This window comes from Aulostomus chinensis, chromosome 21, assembly GCF_037954235.1.
Source record: "Aulostomus chinensis isolate RoL2024-O1b breed Wild chromosome 21, RoL_Achi_v1.0, whole genome shotgun sequence".
In the NCBI taxonomy this organism is placed as follows: domain Eukaryota; kingdom Metazoa; phylum Chordata; class Actinopteri; order Syngnathiformes; family Aulostomidae; genus Aulostomus; species Aulostomus chinensis.
In genome coordinates this window covers 14,126,354-14,145,814 of record NC_141340.1, presented here as the reverse complement: position 1 = coordinate 14,145,814, position 19,461 = coordinate 14,126,354, and the positions used below count along the sequence as shown (strand labels likewise).

General features: G+C 39.5%; 2 protein-coding genes across 3 annotated transcripts in view; one reads left to right on the top strand and one right to left on the bottom strand.

Moving 5' to 3' along the window:
- Positions 1-2,602, bottom strand: part of ofcc1 (orofacial cleft 1 candidate 1) — a 92,365-nt gene extending 89,763 nt beyond the window's left edge. The window contains exon 1 of the mRNA XM_086192359.1: positions 2,574-2,602. Coding sequence (XP_086048485.1) covers positions 2,574-2,602 — 29 coding nt within the window. The remainder of the gene's footprint in view (positions 1-2,573) is intronic.
- A 2,175-nt stretch (positions 2,603-4,777) lies between these two features.
- The window catches only part of LOC147241789 (uncharacterized), a 94,716-nt gene continuing 80,032 nt past the window's right edge, over positions 4,778-19,461 (top strand). For both annotated transcript variants that reach the window (XM_086191417.1, XM_086191419.1), the window contains exons 1-3: positions 4,778-4,945; positions 5,236-5,320; positions 6,270-6,338. In XM_086191417.1, coding sequence (XP_086047543.1) covers positions 4,892-4,945; positions 5,236-5,320; positions 6,270-6,338 — 208 coding nt within the window. In that variant the 5' untranslated portion in view covers positions 4,778-4,891. The remainder of the gene's footprint in view (positions 4,946-5,235; positions 5,321-6,269; positions 6,339-19,461) is intronic.

Genomic DNA, 19,461 nt, shown 5'->3' with positions numbered 1-19,461 from the left:
TTATCCCATACCATGCGAGCTAGGATGAAATGCTATACTTTTTCGCACTGAACACTGCTCCACTGGGTGTGATTGAAAAACATGTAAAGCTATTGAATCTGTGGTTTGTATATGTGAGGGAAAATGAGTGTTGTAACAAGTGGGCCAGTGTTTTTGTAATTGTTTCAAATTACACTTGGCGTAATAACTCAGTGAAAGCAGAGCCAGTGTGCGGTCCATACACATTAACTAGGCAAAGACCACAGGATATCCATGCACCTTATCATGGCCCACAAAAAACTTGATTGTGTAAACAACTGTGGGGAATAAGACTCTTTAGCTATATTTCCAGCTGTGTCTATTTGGGTCCAATCGAGCTTATCAACAGCTACGCAAAAGAATAATACATTTAGATAAAGAGGTGCTTTGCAGCATTTCCTTTACATGTGTATTTTAATGGATTAAAGACACCCTAACATTCCTGGTTTTAATTTGCTGAAATGTTTTTTCTGGGTTACAAATAGAAATGTGTGCGCATCCATGTGTTTGAATGTTGGCTGAAAAATGTTGATGCTTTGAGAAAAATAAGTCCAGTAGTTGTTAAAACGGAAGATTTCCTGCCAAATACTGGCTCCTAAACTAGATGGGTTGCCAAGACTATTGTTAACCACAAAAACGACTGACTCACTCTTCCGCTTGGGGTCCAGGCTCACTGCTAGAAGCCAAATGTGGATATATTGCAGTACATCCGATAATGTAGTTAAAGGTGGAGACGGTAATTCAGGGGAAAGCTGTACTCACAGCCCTCCCTTCAGTGCCTTTCTACAAGTCCATCCCTAAATTCAAGGATGTGTATTTCTAAGGCAATGACAGCAACAACTGGGCGAGCTAGTGAACAAATATATATGGCATTATACCGAGTGCTTTTCTCAGCCAACATCAAGCAGTGTTTATGAACATTTGGGAAAGGGGGGAAGTTTCAACTTCCGAGTAAAGAGAACACTGAAAAACTGTGAAACTTGAAATATCCCACGAGGAACGTGGGCCAACTTTGAGATCTACAGTTGTAGGTTTGCTTTCAGTCAACATGGCAGCAAGATGGAAACGCACTTGCTCCTCTAAGGTCATACTCATTTGTACATCCGACCGCAATCTGAAACGCCACTCCACAGCAGACTCTCGTGAATATGTTCTTTACAATCAAGATCGTTTTTGTGTAGCCACTATAACGTTAGCCTTCTGCCTCGCTGATCACGAAATAGTTCATCTGACAGTTGAGCTTCATTGAATTTCACCTTCTTCTTTTTTTCCCAAGGTTAGGTTGTTTGCCACTTTTCATTCTGATGACAGAAACAGAGCAGATTTCTGGGGAGTGACCATGCACCTTATTTGGAATGTTAAATGGGAAGTGGGACCTTTCCAAAAGCAACCCTTCCCACTTTCCAGCTGCCTGTAGGAATGCACTATAAGCCTAAATGTCATAGTGGTTTGGCCTACGTGTACATAACATTTTCACTAGTTTCTACCATCGGTGACACATGGCCCCACCTTGTTCATTTTAAATTCAAAAAGAATGATAACATGGCAGGGTTGTACCTCAGAAATGTTGATGTAATGCACCTCCAGTGCCGCAGAGTAAAATTAATTTGGAGGACTTAGCATTCGAGATGGCCATGTGTGAGTTCTTTACTGTCTCAAATAATCCACTGTGTCCCTCATTGCAAGCACCCATTTGATTTTCTCCCCTACACCAAAGAATAGCCCCCCCCACACACACACACACTTTGAAATCTCCTGACCCTTTAAGTATCAAACATTGCATTCTTTGCATAAAATCAGCAGTTTATGCTATGAAGAGCTATTGTCTTTGAGTACACCATTTGGGGCTTAACACTCATAAACCAAAACACCTGATTTGATGGTTGTTTTTATCACATTTAAATGAACCAAAAAAGAGTGCATTTTGTATTGTTTCTGTAAAATGACATGTTACAACATTTGACATGCAACTCTTTTCCTGTCTCCCCCTCCTGCCCTGAGAATGACCATCCCCTCTGTCAGCTAAGCCCAATCAAGCCTTAATCCACAATGACAGTGGGCTCTGTGTTGCACTAGACTTCCCCTTTTCTATGGCATAGCGCGACCTGAAATCTTCGCTTGACATGCTTTTTCCTCTCCACAAACATGAATAAAGGATGTAATTCAATAGTCACTGAGGGACAGGGCACCGTGCACCGTAGAATATTTTATTTGTTTGTGGACAGAGGTCTTTTCTTAATGTTTGACAACAGCCAGGCACTCACAAGTCATGGAGTTCACACGGTTGACAATGTGCATAGAAGAAGGGCATTCTCTTTCTTCTACAACACGTGAATTTAAGCTACATTAAGCAAGTGCAATAACAAATTTCAGCTGTGCTCTTTACAGAGAATACACTGGAATATTAAATGAATCTATCCAAGTCTACCTGAATTTACTGACTGCAAATAACAGATGCATTTAAAGATAAAACCATGATAAATAATTTAAGGCCAAATGCTTTTCAAATAGCAACTAATAGCACAATAATAATTTTCTTAATGAATCAACGTTACCGTCTGAGGCCTGATAACACACTCCCCATGGTCAGCTACACCGCCATCGTCATGGTGATGATGACGCGGTCCCTGACAACACAGACAGAGTCTCATATAACCTCCTCATGTTGACTTTCACTCAGCTAAGCAAAAAGTACAAGAGAGTCTGAATTAAAAGATCTCAGGTTTCAAACAGATGAACTTGATAAGGTGTATAAATAAACCAAAAATAGCGCATGAATGATGGATGACACTGGTGTGAAGTTTCCTATTCTGGGGTGGAAACACAACAAACGCTCTGCTCCCTTTACCATAACTTCAACCTTTGTGGTGCCAAGAAAAAAAAACACATGAAAAAAAACATCGGCATGACAGCATCAACTTCCAGATAGAATTGTGTTTTAAGTTATGTTTCATTATTAACGTAGAGAGTGACATGGTGGCGTATTCTTCCCACACTGTTTTATTCTAACCAGACATTACTGGTAGTATGGTACACACTCTGTCACATTTCATTACTGATTACAACAAACTCAAGCAGACTGAAGTTACAGTACTTTCACTGATTTGTACACATCTGTTATGTACTACGTGACAATTGCATGTGCAGAATTTAGAGGGAGGGACAGACAAATGCATTTCTCATGCATCTCCAATAACACAGCAAGCTTCACTGCTGCTATCTGAGCTAGCCATAGCATTAGCTACCTCTCATGAGCTCAAGGATTTTTTTTGTGTGTGACGTTAACCGTTTCAAATAATGTTCATAGTTGTTTACTGTACTGATGTTTTGAAGATGTTGACGAAAAGAATAGAGTTTTGTCCTAACGTTCTAAAAATGTTAAAGTATGATTAGCGGCACGTTTGTAAAATATATTGTCCTTGTCTAAAATTTAAATTAAAAAAAATAAACAGAACTGCGACTGAAAAAGTTTTAAGAATCCAGTACTTAATCCCCCTTGCATTGTTTCCTGACACTGTCCAATAACGCTCTCTAATGAAGGCTCAAAAGGTTCCCAAAATAGAAGTAGCAGTACAAGTACCAATAATAATAATAATAATAATAATAATAATAATAAAAATAATCTTCTAACATTGTAAGAGAGTCATCAGCAAATATTTTAGAATGCTATCCTACCTTTAATAAAAACCTTCTGGGAAGAACCACAAACTAAAAACTTCCACTCAAGAATATTTATGATATACTTGATATTACCATATTTTGAACAAAAAAGTTTCTCGTTCGGCTGAAGAATGCACAACATGGCACATTAGGACTCCTCAGAACAACTTGAACAAATTATCCACAACACCTAATTATTCCCTTCAAGGTCAGACTTTGCTTTTTGTACAACTGTAAAGCCACTAGGCCTCTAGTGGCACTGAGTGGTCATCACTTGCTTTGCATATATTAATAAATATTTACGTTTATCTGATGTTTATGACTGCTACACAGCTGTATTCAATCACGTGACCTGAGTTACAGTCCTTAGATTATACCACAACACTGAAACCAGAGGAAATTTAGCATGATGCAATAATACATCATGAATTCACATTTTAATCAATGAGGTGCACGTGAAGGAAATCTAACACATCAATATCCAGAATCTTTTCCCCTTCATTAAGCTGGATAAATGCGAGCTAAATAAGATGCCCACCGATTTGGGCCTCCGAATTCCTGGCTAAGCTGTCGTTGATCGTTTATGCGATTAAATATAGACCTAAACCTCTATCTTATCCAATTAATTCTCAGTGCAGGCATGAGAGTGGCTAATGATGTTATCTTACCTAATTAACCTGTATAGGGATTCAACTCCAGGACAAGGGATTGTTCATCCTTCATCCAAGTGTTCATTATTATCATTAAAATCATTATCATAAAGTGGCTAACTTATGATGTTGGCCATTTCACCACCATTAATCTAGATTGAGTCCTCTCTCTTTTTTCTTTCGTTTTGGGAAAGGGGATCCTTTGGGGTCATTTTTAATTATCACTAAAAGGATGGAAAATCTGGCAAAGCCGAATAAATTCAGTTTGGTAACAGTAATCAGTGAAATCCCAGGATACCACAATGCACGAATGGGGTTTGATGACTGAGGGAACATTTCTGATGTTCCAGTTCAGGGTCCTGAATGCTGGGAAAGTCTCATCACAGTCTTCTGTCAGCTTTCCTACTGAATGTTGGCTACAACCTATTAACACAGCAGACTTGGAGGAAATCAATAGCCCTCATTGGGCCATGTGTCATTAGTTAATCGGATATTGATGCGGATATTGACACACACCTAATTAATCTCAGGCCCAGTGCCGGCTTTCATATGTTTCCTTAATTATGCACTTCATCTTAGTCCATACACATCAGCAGGCTGCCGCTTCCTGTTTGACAGTGAGTAAAAGTTAGCTGTCAACTCTCGCTTTCATATTATGTTATTTTTTTCCCCCATATTTTCCCTGTTTAAACTGTTATACATTGCATTGGAAGAGCAGCCAACATGGATGTCACATGTGTACAACAGGCCTTTCACAGCAGTCATTGCGACATGATGATACGGAGAAGGTTCTCTTCTATGCAAGTTCAGAGCTTTTATTCATGGGATTAACAACACCCGTGTCAACTATTAGGCCTGTTTCATATCAAAATGGCCGCTGTGAAAAATACTAATTTTAACTATTCAGGCCAGCTGCGGTCGGAATGGGTCGGAGGCAGAAGTTGTGTTTGTCAAAGATGTGCGGCGACCAGGCAACGACAACAACCTGAGAGGTGAGGTCAGCTAACATTAAATTTATCCTGAATTTCCATCTGAAAGTGAAAACTTTCATGTAGCATGCTAACAGCAGCTAGCTTGAGCGAGCTAGACCCTGCATCGCATTTAGCTTTTTTTTTTTTTTTTTTTTTTTAGCTTTTGCTGAGTGGATAATGACATAAGAAACGCCACATTTTATGACTTAACGGCGGAGGTGTCTGAAGGTGTCTTTACAGCTGTGTATGTCCAGCAAACGATGATGTTATGTAATGTTATACAGCAGCTAGCTACGTGTGTATGGGGTGGGGTGGGGGGTTGGGGGTGCTGTCATTGTCTGTGCTGTGACTCTGCCATATAATGTTAATAAAGTTCAAACAGCCTTCACATTCAAGCAGCTGTTCGAGTAGCCGTGGTATGTAAAAAGTCTTTATAGGTTTATGCTTTATTTGGTGTCTTAAATATGCAGAAAATTTCACCCAAATGCCACGGCTTAACTGTAACATTGTTATTAAATTTAAAGTCAAAGCCATCACAATATGTGCAAAAAAAATAAAACCTGTGATGACACTGCTATTGCAGCCTGTAATTTGGGGGTTTCCCAGACAGACATCTAGAAGAACCTCTGTAGCCTTTCACACTGATTTGTATCAAATTTAACAATGATTCTAATGGACATTGCAGTTGTAGCTGATGAATGAAAGAATGATCAATACATTTATTGATTGATTGAATTGCATCTCCCCCAGAGAAAAGAAAAGAGCTGTGAAGAGAAATAAAAATATTAAAAGCTTCTTTTCTAAAAAAATAAAAAGATAAAATAAGAAAAGAGTCGGACTCGGAGCAAGCCTCAGCTTCTCCTGCACAACATGGTAAGTCATGTTTTGATAGTCCCTGGGACTCCTGGATGAACACATATGTGTGTGAGTGTGTGTATTCAGACACTGACTGAGTTTTATTTCTTCTCAGCTGACCAGCCAGTTGTGGGCGATGAAGAACCAGGAGTGTCTGGAGCACCACCTACCTCTCCTCTCACTGGTATGTCAAATTGTGTTGCTTCCTTTTCTGAGTCTTCCCTGAATAGTAACCTTCAGGTTCTGTGCTCGGATTTGATTTGATTTAAAAATGATTATCCACTTTTGCTCAGTGTATGATGTTGATTTGCAAATACAGGGCAAACCCCACACTTGTTTTTTTTTTTTAGGTTCACTTTGGGTTTCTTGTGTGGAGAGTATTTTATATTTACTGTTGTCTGACTTTGTAAATTTAATTCTTATACTTAAAAACGCATAACTGGCTTTCCCTTAACAATTACAAAAACTGATGTAGGGTTAAAATAACTAGAAGTTCCCAGAGACCGTTATGCTGTGGACTTGTAGTTGTCAAATGTTAAACAGTCTGACACTGAATACAGACAATTAATTGAATGCTTGCACGAGTCTTAGAGCTTAATGATGATATATGTGTGTAGATGTTATGTAAAGCAATGCGATATTTACACATTTTGATCACATGATATCATAAAAGTTTCCCCGCCATGCCCACCCCACACTGGCTCTATGCCCAATTATGGGCACCCTTGTAAAAATGTCCTGGAATACGGCACTGGGCTGAATAGACCTGTTATTAGTTATGGTTTTATTTCGCAAGGAGTAACTGACATACCCACAGGAAAAGCTCCTGGAAGCTGACCGCACTGCCGTTTTCATTCTCGTCCAGCGCGAATATATCCAACTCTGGAGCTTTATACGGCGGCCTGGAACTTCACTGACTTTTCAGAGTCTCTGTACGGTAAACCCATGCTGGTATTGAAAGTCTTTTGTCAGTTTTAATCCATAATGGCTCGTTCATTGCTGACGCCGCCATATTGTATTATGTGACCTTGAAGCGAGGAGATGGAGCCAATAGAGTTTAGCCATATATACTGTATGTGTGTGTGTGTGTGTGTGTGTGTATGTAGATACAGACATACGACCCGTCCAGGGTGAACCCTGCTTCTCACCCAGTGTCAGCTGGGATAGGCTCCAGCCCCACCACGACCTTTAACTGATAAGCGGTACAGAAAATGGATGGATGATCAGCCCAATTTCAGTTACCGTAATACCTGCTAATGTTGATTTTAATTAATATAGGATTAATTGCCTAGCCCATGCCGCATTGGTGTATAGACGTCATAGTATATAATTCAGTTCATTTTTATTCTCATGAAAGTGCTCTGCTCACTTCAAACATCTCACCACTAAAACACTAATTGATTCAGGGTTTTCTTCTTTATTTATAACCCTTTTAACTGTCTTATGATTACAAATGTGTAATGTTGATGCACATGCATGTGTGGTCAGGCTGATCAATAGAGCTGTATGGGGGGAGCGAGGGGGAGAGAGAGAGAGAGAGGGAGCACCTGAAGGTGACCCTGACTCCTGGCATCACCACAGGGCTCCAATAAGCTGCTCCTAAACCACTGCTCTGCAAACCACAAATCTCCAACTTTTAGCCTGCTGCTGTTGGTTTGATTATTGTTTATGGATACAGCCGAGAATTAAAGTATGGCCCGCAGGCAGCATAATTATTTACAGCTGAAAACTCATATCATTACCAGCATGCTCCTAATTGCCAGAAGTAATATCAATGTTAGTTGATTAAGTGTTTTTTTTTTCTCCTCTTTTTTTCCATCTTCATTCTCCATAATGTGCAGAGATTGTTTTCCCTCAGCATATGGGGTGGCGGTTTATTTCAATACAGCTGTTCATCTGGCTCCACTTCTCCCCCCCCCACTGTTCATTCCAAAATACAATATTGCAGTATCTTCAGAGGGTAGCGATCGATTACTCTACTTTTTGTTGTTTGCACACAAGGTCAAAGAAAACACAAGAGATGTGTCCTTCATTGCTCAAAAAATAATTCATGTCTGTAACGATTTTCTCTAAATAGACACAGATGTGACATACGGGGCAATAGCAGACTTTTTGACACAAGGTTAGTCAGAGCTAAAGAGGAAGGCCAATAGGCTGTAACTAACTCGAAATCAATTGATTAATTAAAACAAATGTTTATGTGGCCTGGACCTCACTCCCTCTGCTTGGAATGCATCAAAATATTTCATCCTGTATTTAAGGTGGCAAGAAAGATGAGGCTATTAATAACACTGCCTGGGAAAGGAAAATACATAAACCTTGAGGGCTACTTTATTATTCAGTTGTAGATTACTCAAACATGAATTTGACGCTACCGCAGCACAGGCCTATATTTCTTGTAAACTGGCATAGAATTTTCACATCACAGAACTGATAACAAGAGTTTATTTTAAACTTTTAGGTTCAGATGAAATAATTTGTTGTAGACACGTATACCCTCGCACCACACACAGACTTTTTGCAGCATTTCACAACGTATGTTTTAGTCAAAATGCTTCACAATATAGCGGCTGCAAACTAGGGTTGGAAATTCTGGCAAAAAAACATGTACACACACACTACAATAGAAATGGGGTATATACCATAAGTCCACAAAAACATAGAACATAAGGTCATAACGTAGGTGTGTGACGCTCTGTATCATGAAAATTGGATTATTCCCATGTAAACACTTTGATCAAATACTGTTTTATTCAGAAGAAGGTTAACTGTCAAACTATTACCATCCATGTTTTGTAAACGTATGTCATGCATGTAGAAATTACATCTATAATTCATCATTCATCCAAAACATTGAAATCAAAGTGTATTTATTGTAAACATTAGTGCAACTTTGTCTGAAAACTGGGTTTATATATTTACTTACCCATCGATTTAGTTTCAAGATTCACATTTCCCAACTGAAATGAGTGTACAATTTACTTATCTAAAACAAAAAAAGTCCAAAGTTATTTCCATCATATGTGCTTTGCTTTCACATGAACCTCAGTCCATGCTTCTTTTTTGTGTTGAACATTAGGAAAAATACAAAACAGTCAGGTAATAGGCTTGACAGATGCAGACTACATTTGATTTACATTAATAAGGAGTAAATGAGACAAAAACCCAGAAAATAAAGAAGAAATATCACAATGCAGACAAATACAATGAGATAAGGAGGGTACATGCAAATATAGAAACACTACAAACACTACGACTAACCCTATACACAGGTTTCCAGAAAAAGGTGTCATGGGAATTCAGTCGCTTTTGATTTTTTTGTGTCGTTTATGAAACCGAGTGATTCTACAATTCATGCATCCTCCTATGAACAGGAGCGACATCATATAAAGAGGCCACAAGCCTGCTTTGCATGATACAGTATAATCATTTCCCAAATATGCCATTATTTCCTTTGAGTGTGTCATATTTTGGTCATAAGGAAATGCTGTCGCTCTTAAAGATTGTGAAGGAATTAACAATCATGGGAATTCATCTCATGCTTGCAGAGTTAAAATTCTGCAGTGGAGTGGAATGATTGTTAAAAGGGCAATGCAAATAGTGATTAAAAGTGGGCCTAGGGTCATCATTAGGGCATTATCTCACAGAGAATTTGAGAGGCAAGGCGGGAGTGTTTGAGAAACATCTTGCTGACCAACAAGGGAGCATCTCGCATGCAACTGACGGCTCTATGACAAGGATTTATTATGCGGCCTTTGACAGGCAGTGAATCCGTTCCTTTGATGAGCACACTGACTGCGAGTTCACGCACCAAACGCTTGAGGAAATTAGACAATTGTCGGAATGTAACTTTGTACTATAAATACATTTTCTTTCTTTCTTTGTCATTCATTCTGAGATGCAGTGATGTCATTGCACAGAGAACATCTTGTGATCCCCTTAAAAGATCAGAAGGCCATGGGCAGTGGTGTGTCAGTGGCTCAAAGGGTCAGGATGTATGGACAGTTCCACCGAATTGGTACAAACTACTGTCTCACTCCGTCACTCCATGTGTGTAAAGCTTTGTTCGCTTGCAAAATTCAGCCCAGGAAATTTATATAGTCAGACTTTAGGTTCCTAAAGAGACTAGCTTTAGCAAGAGGTAACATTAATATGAAAATGTATGTTTTTAGCATGTTGAAAAAAACGACTGTTAGGGACATACTTTGCCGCAATTGAATGGTAAGACAGCTGTGACATCGGGGAAAAAAAAATCCCACCTTGTTTAAGTACTTGAATACAAGTTTTATATTGTAACTAATCCTATGAGTGTAGGTGCAGTCCTATAACGATCCACCCTTTAAGCATAATAAGAAAGATTTTCTTTAAAAAGAGGCCCAGTACAAGCTCCCACTGAGGTCCACAGCTGATTATGTGACCTGGGCTTTCTCCACACACCAGTGCTGAAACCTGGGTCATGTTTGTGCTGGAGTACAGGGCGTTCCCATGCCTTGGACCAGTAGCATCACTATCATCATATTTTACCATTGGATGAGTCACTACTTTTTTTTTCCTGTTCAAAAAGGAAGGAAGGTAAAGGGTTTTTTTTTTGTCCTATGATAAAAGCCAATATTTTCTTGACATATCAAATCCAAAATGACAAAGAAATGCAGTAAATGCCTGAAATAGATACGTAGTGAATCTGCTCAAATCTTCAGAGGCATGATCTTTAGGATGACGAGGATGACTGTCAGTAAGTTTAATTGCTTTGTTCTGACACGACTTTAAGATGTAAATCCTAAATTCATGCACCAGCAGTGATTACTATATGGTTGTTGTTTGTTTTTTTACAATTGCAAACAACTTTTTGTCTAATCTGTAGTCACATTTTCAAAGCACTAACAAAAAAAAACAAAAAAAATGATGGCTCGTACTTTCAGCATTGTGAAACTTTGTAGCAAAAAGGGGTTATATGGGACCATATGAAATATGCTACCATCACAGATTAGTCTACTTTTGAACAGTGTTTTGAGATAATTGTAAACAACATGTAATATTGCTTTTGATGCATGTCAATTCATTTATTGATTGCCCTTCTCTCTCCACTGATATGGACTATTTAATGACAGGAGTGTGTTAATTTTATAGCCTTTACATTGAAAACAGTGGATGACCTCTTGGACGTAGATGAATTTGCACTCAATTCCCAAAATGTTCTTAAGAAACATAGCATCAGCTCAGAACTGCTCACCTATTAAAGGTTCAATGTTCAAAGATGTAAAACTGTGTGAATTAACAAACCAGGAAATAGTTTACCCAGGTTGGAGTACTGCTGCAACAGCAGCTGATCACCTGAAATGAGCTTAACCCTGATCTCCTAGGTCACTAGCTAACCACATCTGTCTAAATATCCTGGAGAATGTTTGAAATGTAAATGTCTTCAATGACAAACTCCACTCAGCTTGTCTTCAATGGACATGCAACGCTGACCCTTCGGCAGTCGTGAGCTCATTGGACTATTCATAGACTGTGTCCTCTGCCTCTTGCCTTTTAAGTTTTTTTTAAAGGGTATAATGTTCACTCTGTGAGTTTAACCTAGATCTCTTTTGAACTTTTAATGATCTATTTCCTACAGTTAATGATTCAACACTGAGTTTACTACTGTGTGTGTGTGCACTGACATATTAACACAGGGAAAAGCAAGGACACATCTAGATATAGAAGTTAACTGAGGTAACACTGTATTTCTGCTTCAGTCCTGATTACCTTCAACAGTGTCATTGAAACTAATTTGACAAAAAACAAAACAACACATTAACTGCTCTTTGATCAAATGTGCAACCAGCATTACTGTCAGAAAACCACAAAAAAATCTTGCAAAGATACAGTTAATTTACATCACGTTTTACTGCCGCAGTGAAATAGAAAAAGGGTTGTTTTTAGCATTAGGTATGTTTGAGCTTACATAGGAACGCACAGTACAAGAAGATAGTTCACATACTGAATTTAAAATTCCAACCAGTTGTGATTCATTACAGTATGTCTTGACTGTATAATGTTTGTATTTACAACACTGAAAATGCAGACAGCTGGTTGCTAGCTAGCTGCAAATGAAGAGCACCGTTACACTTTGCGACGCAATTGAAAGGCTATCAATAGTATTTAACTGTAATCTTATATGTAGCTTTTAGGTCCTCAACCACTCATTAGATTTTATTAATATCAGGGAATAGACAAGAACAACGCTAATTGCTAGGCTATCTGCCAACTCCTGTTTCTTACTTGACGCCAGCATGATTGTTTTTTTCTAAAAACACATTGTAATTCCTCACCTTCAAATGAATTTGGGAAATCAACATAATTAAACGTGTCCCCAATTTTCAATGCAGAGCAAAACACAAGTTATGTAGACTGAGTGATCATGTGTAGACTACAAAACAATATGAATTTAAACAAACACATTTGAAGCAATTCCAGCTGTGACTAAATGCTGTTTGTGATCTACCATGACCAAAGTCACAGCTTGGTTAGTGTTCTGATGTATACATGTGTGTGTGTGTGTGTGTGTGTGTGTGATCTTACCCTTTCATGGTAGACAGAAATGCAATGCAGAAGTATTAGGAACACATACGAAAACACACCTTTATCAAAGAATGTTCTTAAAGCCGAATAATCCACAGACTTTGTTTTCCCTGAGATGAACCCCAGTTACTGGTAGTTGTTTAATCAGAGATGAAAAGTACATAAAAGGCTGGAGTCAGTGCTAACACACTTGATACATGGTGTCAGTGTTGCTCACTGTTGCTAGTTTTTTTAATTGCATCTAGATTTTTCCACACGTCCATATAGATCATGATGGATACAGACACACTGGTTGGGTAAAAATCACCTACAAATGACGTATTATCTATCATCCCAGGGCTTTTACTCAGAGTTTGTCTTGTCCATGTCTAATCTAATTCAAGAAACTACATAAGGATTTACAGGCAATCTAAACAAGGCAGCATTTCACATTTCAAACACCAAGTCAATAGTGGGCACTATCATGCTTGAAAATAGTCCACCTTTGTTGTTTGAAACAAGGAAATGTAAATTTGTTAGCAAGTGCTGAGGGTTGAGCAGTCAATTTATGTCACATTCACCTCACCTGGTAGCTTTTTAAGGTGAGTAGCCTAGGGAGCTGTTCCCTTGCGCTGTTATGGTAACGTTTCAAGAAAAAAGTTACATACTGTAACTCCTGGTTCTATGAGTAGACGCACAGCCCTGTGATTAAGCTACAGTCCCTTTATAGCCCAAAACAGCTGCAGCTTCTTTATGACTCACTATCGCCCCTTGCAGAACAATGTGGTATTGCGAAAAAAGACAAACTGTCACTTGTTCAGACACTTAAAACTTATAACTTCAAATAGAAATCAATGTTTTTCACTGTATAGCAACTTAGAGTGGTGACTGATATCCAAGTGAACTTCTCTTGGATATATTTTGTCATCTCCGCCGTCTCTCAGAGAATCAAAAATGCTGCCAAAAAAGAATGAAACCTGAAGGCAATTGCAGCGCCGTTCTCATGTCTGGGCCTGTGTTGGGCTATTCTAAGAACTCAATATCTCCAGTACATGAAGTTATAAGGAAGACAGACGCAAAGCATCCTCTGTTGTATAAAAGTCATGCATCGCTCGCAGGCACCAAAACACAAAAGAAGTTGAGTCATGAACGTATATTATGAAACAAGATTGGAGAGTGGCAAATTGGTAATTAGCCTCTACGTTGCAAATGAGCATTGCAGTCTTGCTTATGACTTTCCTCTCTGGTCCCCAAAGCCTCTTCTATTAATTTAGCTCTAAGGGGCCATCCATAAACAGGCTGAATAAGCTGTTAGCCTGAATGACGAGTGAAAATGAAGGGCTGGCTAAATATGCTGAAGGTAACGAAGAGCAAAATAAGCAATGCTGAATATACGGGGAGGAGATAAAGGGAGAGGCTGGACATGAATTCGTTTCTCAGGTGTTGCAGGAATTGTGTACCTCTGTTTTTCTTCAATTCATAAAAATGTGTTGTATCAATCCAAAAAAAGTATTTCCTTACAGCGGTTCTACAATTTGCATTGTGAATGAATAAGAAATATATCTAATAATCTGTATAATTTACTTTATGTAATAATTTTAAACGATTTAAAAGTAAAATCAGCTTATAAAAAAACTAGATTTAAAAATTGTAACTTGAAAGTGTAGTGTATTTTGGAAATGTTTAATGAAAATTTCCCACCAGAGTTAACTAAAAATGTTGACTGTAGTACAAATATCACTTATGGTTTTGAGCATTTTTGATGTTTTTCAAACTGTTGATGCAGATTTACTGTTGACAGTTTAACACTCTCCAAATATCACTGTAAACCAGCTCTGAATATATCTGGCATCATATGAGGAAATTATCACGTGACTAATTTGTTGAGCTGTTTTATACATGACAGAGAGGTAATAATCCACTAGTTGGCTTTTCTGCATGTACCAGCTTGACACAATATGCTTGCCTGCATCGTTTGTCACATCATGTTCTCTCTCTCTCCCGGCTTTGATGGAAATGAACTCTAGAACTCCTGTCTGGCTCCGTCATGAGGTCAGTTTCCTGCTTGGGAATTCATTCAGCCCCTCTGGTTGTCTTGCTTAAGAACAAGTACAACCTATTACTAGGAAATGAAAAGGAAGTAAGACAGAAACTTCCAAATTAATTTACAGTACAACACACCTTACAGGTAACTGACTCGAGTTTGATGTAATTACTCCAGAAACCATAAATGGCTGTAATTGAGAAAAAGCCTACAGCATACAAGGATAACGAATGGCAAGATAATGGAACCGGTGAAAGTCGTAGCTATTCAGATTGATGAGCAGGGGAGAAATATGTGGCTTCTTTTGAGATAGCCCATTCTTGCAAATACACCTCACCAACTCTTGTAGCACTGCTGCCCTGTGCTTGCCCTCCCTTGAGCATGGCGCTTATATTCAGATGAGCTACCATTAGCTCTAAGTGGTCTTTACCCCCAAATTCTCCCATTTCGCAAATTAGCCAATTTTCAACATTAGATGTTAGCCAGTGGCTAGGGTCAAAAGGTCAGCTGTGGTAAATATGAGGTGCAAATCTGCAGTTAAGGGGATTAATAAGGGCCCATTCAAAAGCGCTTAAGTGGAGCGTGCAGCACGTTTTCTTGAAGAAGGGATGGGCGACATTTCAGCTTTTTAAATGTTGGGAATATTTCAGTGTGACTGAGCTATGGAATGACCTCAGCTAGCGCAGGTTTTAAAACCATCTCTCTCTCTCTTTCTGCTGTGTCCTAAATGTCCACTGCATTGTTTAATGCAATAGACAGGACAGCATTAAGCTTTTGCTCTGCACCAGAGTGAGTTGAAAAGCTCATCAGCCCTGCAAAATAGACTGGAAATAGAGAGAGGGGAAGAAAAAAAGGGAGAGAGCACTCTCGCATCCCTGCCCTTCCACTCCATCGAGTAAGCACCAGGGCAGACGAACATATGGGTGACGCTACATTCTTTAAAGAGAGTGAAGCAAATTCCTGACTCGGCCTTCCCACCCCCACCCCTCGCTCCTGCCCTGTCACTCACAAATTGCCCGTTCGAATGTCAGCCCTCCTCTTTATCAAACAAGTTCATTGTCTGCCAATTCAAGGGGCACTGACGAGAAGAGGCTAGCAAACTGTGGAGCCTCTCGTTTGTGAATGAGTGTGTGCGTTTTGCTTGCTAGCTGTCATATTAGCCTTTATAGCATGGGGCACATAGTCAGACCCACATCCAAAAAAAATCAATACAGCTTTGCATGGACCTGACCCACATACAAGGAGGCCAGTGGTCTCTCAGTAAAGGCTGTTTCATTATTTAAAAAACAAAAAAACAAAACAAAACAAGCACACGCACGTTAAAATATGTGCACGTGTATACTTTCATGCTTGTGTGTGAATGTATGGAAACAAGTACAAGTACATATGTTTGTGTGCATGCATGAGAGGTTGTGTATTTGAGGATTTGGGACAAGAGGAGTTTCTTTGTGTAAATGCACATGCACACAATTATGTGAGTGTGTATGCGTGTGCGTTCGCAAGGCTGAGCGCTGGGCCCGAGTGGGTGTTGAGTTCACACAAGCCCTTCCTGCTGCCTGACTTCACTGTCACTGATTGCAAGCGACGCAGAGCTAATAAAAGAGCAAAGCTGACTGTCAGCAGCGATTAGGCTGGCTACAAAGACAAGACAAAGAGAGGGGAGAGCACATCGGCATTAGCTATGGTCATTAAACAACTTGAGTCAAGGAGATTTCTAGACTAACCTGGTTTATTAAAAAGGGAGAAAGGACTGCTACAATTTTTTTTTTGTAGCTGCATTTTACACAATATTGCAGACTCGTGATGAATTCTGTTTCTCATTCCACATCAACTTCAGATCTGGATTTACAAAAAGAAGTGTATACAGACATAAATTCACACATTATTGGCTTCTTTTAAATTTTTTCAAATGCATCCCATGCATGCAGTTGAGTGAGTATAGTTGTGGAGCTGGCTCAGTTGTGTTATCAGTGTTTTTCCAAACAGGAAGAAGGAAGTCGAGTAATTTATAGTCCCGTCTAGTTGGTGAGTCAACATAAGCAGTATGTTTGTTCGCAGCTTCTGAGTGTATCGCCATCTCTGACACTCGGGTAGCGTCTGTCTCACTTCTGCAAGAACATTCCCGTCCTGTCCCTCTCCTGGGATGAAATACTTAATCTGTTCTGCAGCATTCTTGACCAAATATCAGGATTTTAATACTGGTCAGAGATGACGTAAGCATGCTCAGGCCTGGAGTTACGATAGTGCAGGCTAGCCGGGGAGCGGGGAGGAGGGACGATCAACCGGGCCATGTGTTACTGTGCTCTTATTCTGGAGCTAAATTGGACCATTTTGCAAAGGGATCACAGCAGCTACGATTGTCAGTCAACATTGAGATTCATGAATACTCAGTAGTTATGTGTCAGACAAGACCCATCTTCAAACTCTGACTTCATCTTGAGCTCAGCTGCACACCTGTAACATTAGGTGACTATTGTGGTGACAAATTATTCTATCAACAAACTGCTTCTGAGGTTGGGACCCTTTGTTCTCTGGGACCTCACAAAGACTCCAACAAAGAGTCACAACCAGCCGCATGCAGTCATGACTGTAGTAATCCTGCCTGCACATACGAAAACATGCACAACTTCCAAGATTTCTTCCAGTGGCTTTCTACCTTAGCAGCAACCTGTAGGTATCCAGGTGGGGAATCATAAATCTCTTCTCGTTGCCTTTCAGCACGTTAGCTTGCTGGCTTGTTCACTGGCTGGCTGACAGGAAATTTACCTCACCATCTCTGCATTTTCCAACCTTCCCCTCCTGCTCACATAGGGCATACAAATGATAACTCTAAATGAGGCAAATCTAGAAGCAAAACATCTGCCTTTTTTAGGATTACCGGGCGACAATTTATGTGTGCATACGTATAAGTAAGAAACGAGGAAGGTGTTGGTATAGTAGCAGTCTACCTTTTAAGAGGGGCTGCTGGCACATACTGAGACATTTATGTGCAAAACTAGCTTCAACGTTTCATCTTCAGCGGCCTCGAGGATGAAATAGAAGCTGAATCTGCTGATGGCAGTGTGGATTATGACAAAGAAACCAGACAAGAGAGAGAGAGAGGCGCTGAGAGAGCATCGATAAGGGAAGGCAAAATTTTTTTTTTAGAGATACAGGACCGAGGAGGAAGTGTGTAATATTTAACTCAAATTGTTAGTCTACGACAACTTTGTCCTTTACGTGCCATGCATCACCATAGTGTCTCTTACTCTATGCTGTTTCGGTTCAAAGAGAGAATACTAGAAGTGATTTGGAGGAACAAATTAATGGAGGGATGGGGGCATGCAAGCAGGATTGGACGGATGGAGGTAATTAAAGGTAAGAGGTGACCTGAGAGCCCAGACAGGAGGCAGTAAAAGCAGCAATCAGACATGCATGTGGGAGTTCTGAGAAAAACAGTGATATGTAAGTCCTTTTAGGGTTAGGTCATCTTACTGAAAAACCTTCACAGGGCGATTTAGGAATGAGTCTTCAAACTTGAAAACAAGTTGGCACTGCTGAATGGAGTCAGTGGGTTTCTTGAACGGGATTTTGTTGAAGTGCCTGAAGTAAGTTCAGTAGTTTGTGCTCGCATATTTTTAATGATACGTTCTACAGCGTAAAATAAGCAACCAAATTTCACACTCATGTATTTCAAAGCTTTTATATTGCTTAAAAATAGCGGTTGCGAACAAGTGGCTAAACGAGACTGAAGAGGCTGACACGGAAGACGCGCACCATAAAAGTGGTGAAGATTACCTTAAAAGTGAGCTTGTTCTCACAAATAATCTACAATCCAACATAAAAATCCTCATTGCTTTTGATCAAGGGAACCCATGGCGACGCCAATGTCCAGGTTGGACTACAAAAGTACACAATCCCTCTGGTACTCTATCGTATTACAAAATCAAAACCAGTGTATACTTCCCTATATACCTTAAGTTCCCCTCCTCATACATACCTAAAAGCAACTAACAATGAAAGACGGAATTGGAATAATTCAGATATGAAAACTCCCAGTATAATCTGAGGAGAGGAAGACGATATAAAATGTTAAAGACTTCTTTTGCCCCTCAGGCAATTTAGCCCAAATAAAACGAAAAGAACGAGCACATTTCGTTTCTGCCATTCTGTCACTTATACATTCACATATGAGTCTAAAATTTCTCTTTTGCTTTGATTAAAAATGAAAGACCAGAAAAAGAAACTCCTGTATAAATCCCTTTGTTGCACAAAAAAAGTGCAAGTGGGTGGATTCATTCTTGAAACAGGAAACATGCATACAGTTTTTAGCTTTTCTTTTATTATCCTCTGTCTTTCGTCTCCCTATATATTAATCTGTTATTTTTTTAAAGCCGTAACCAAATGTGTATGCACCCATATGCAGGCAAATTATAGGACAAACAAAAGCCCATATAAAATGTGCATGCCTGATATATAGGCACCCTCGCACTCGTATAAAAACAAAACACACTCACATGCAGAATGAGTCAGAGGCACAGATGCACACACTCACACCCCGAGCCTGTTTTTCCTGCTCGAGTTAGAAACGACTGCCAAGAAGCAGGGGTATCCCACAAGCCCTGTAGCCAAGAGACAAGGCCTGATAACCAGATTGAAACTTTCTGTTAGTGTCTGTAGGTGAAAGAAGAGGAAAAGGAATTTGGTTTGCTGTGTTCAGAATTGGAGGGAGAATCTCTTGCCC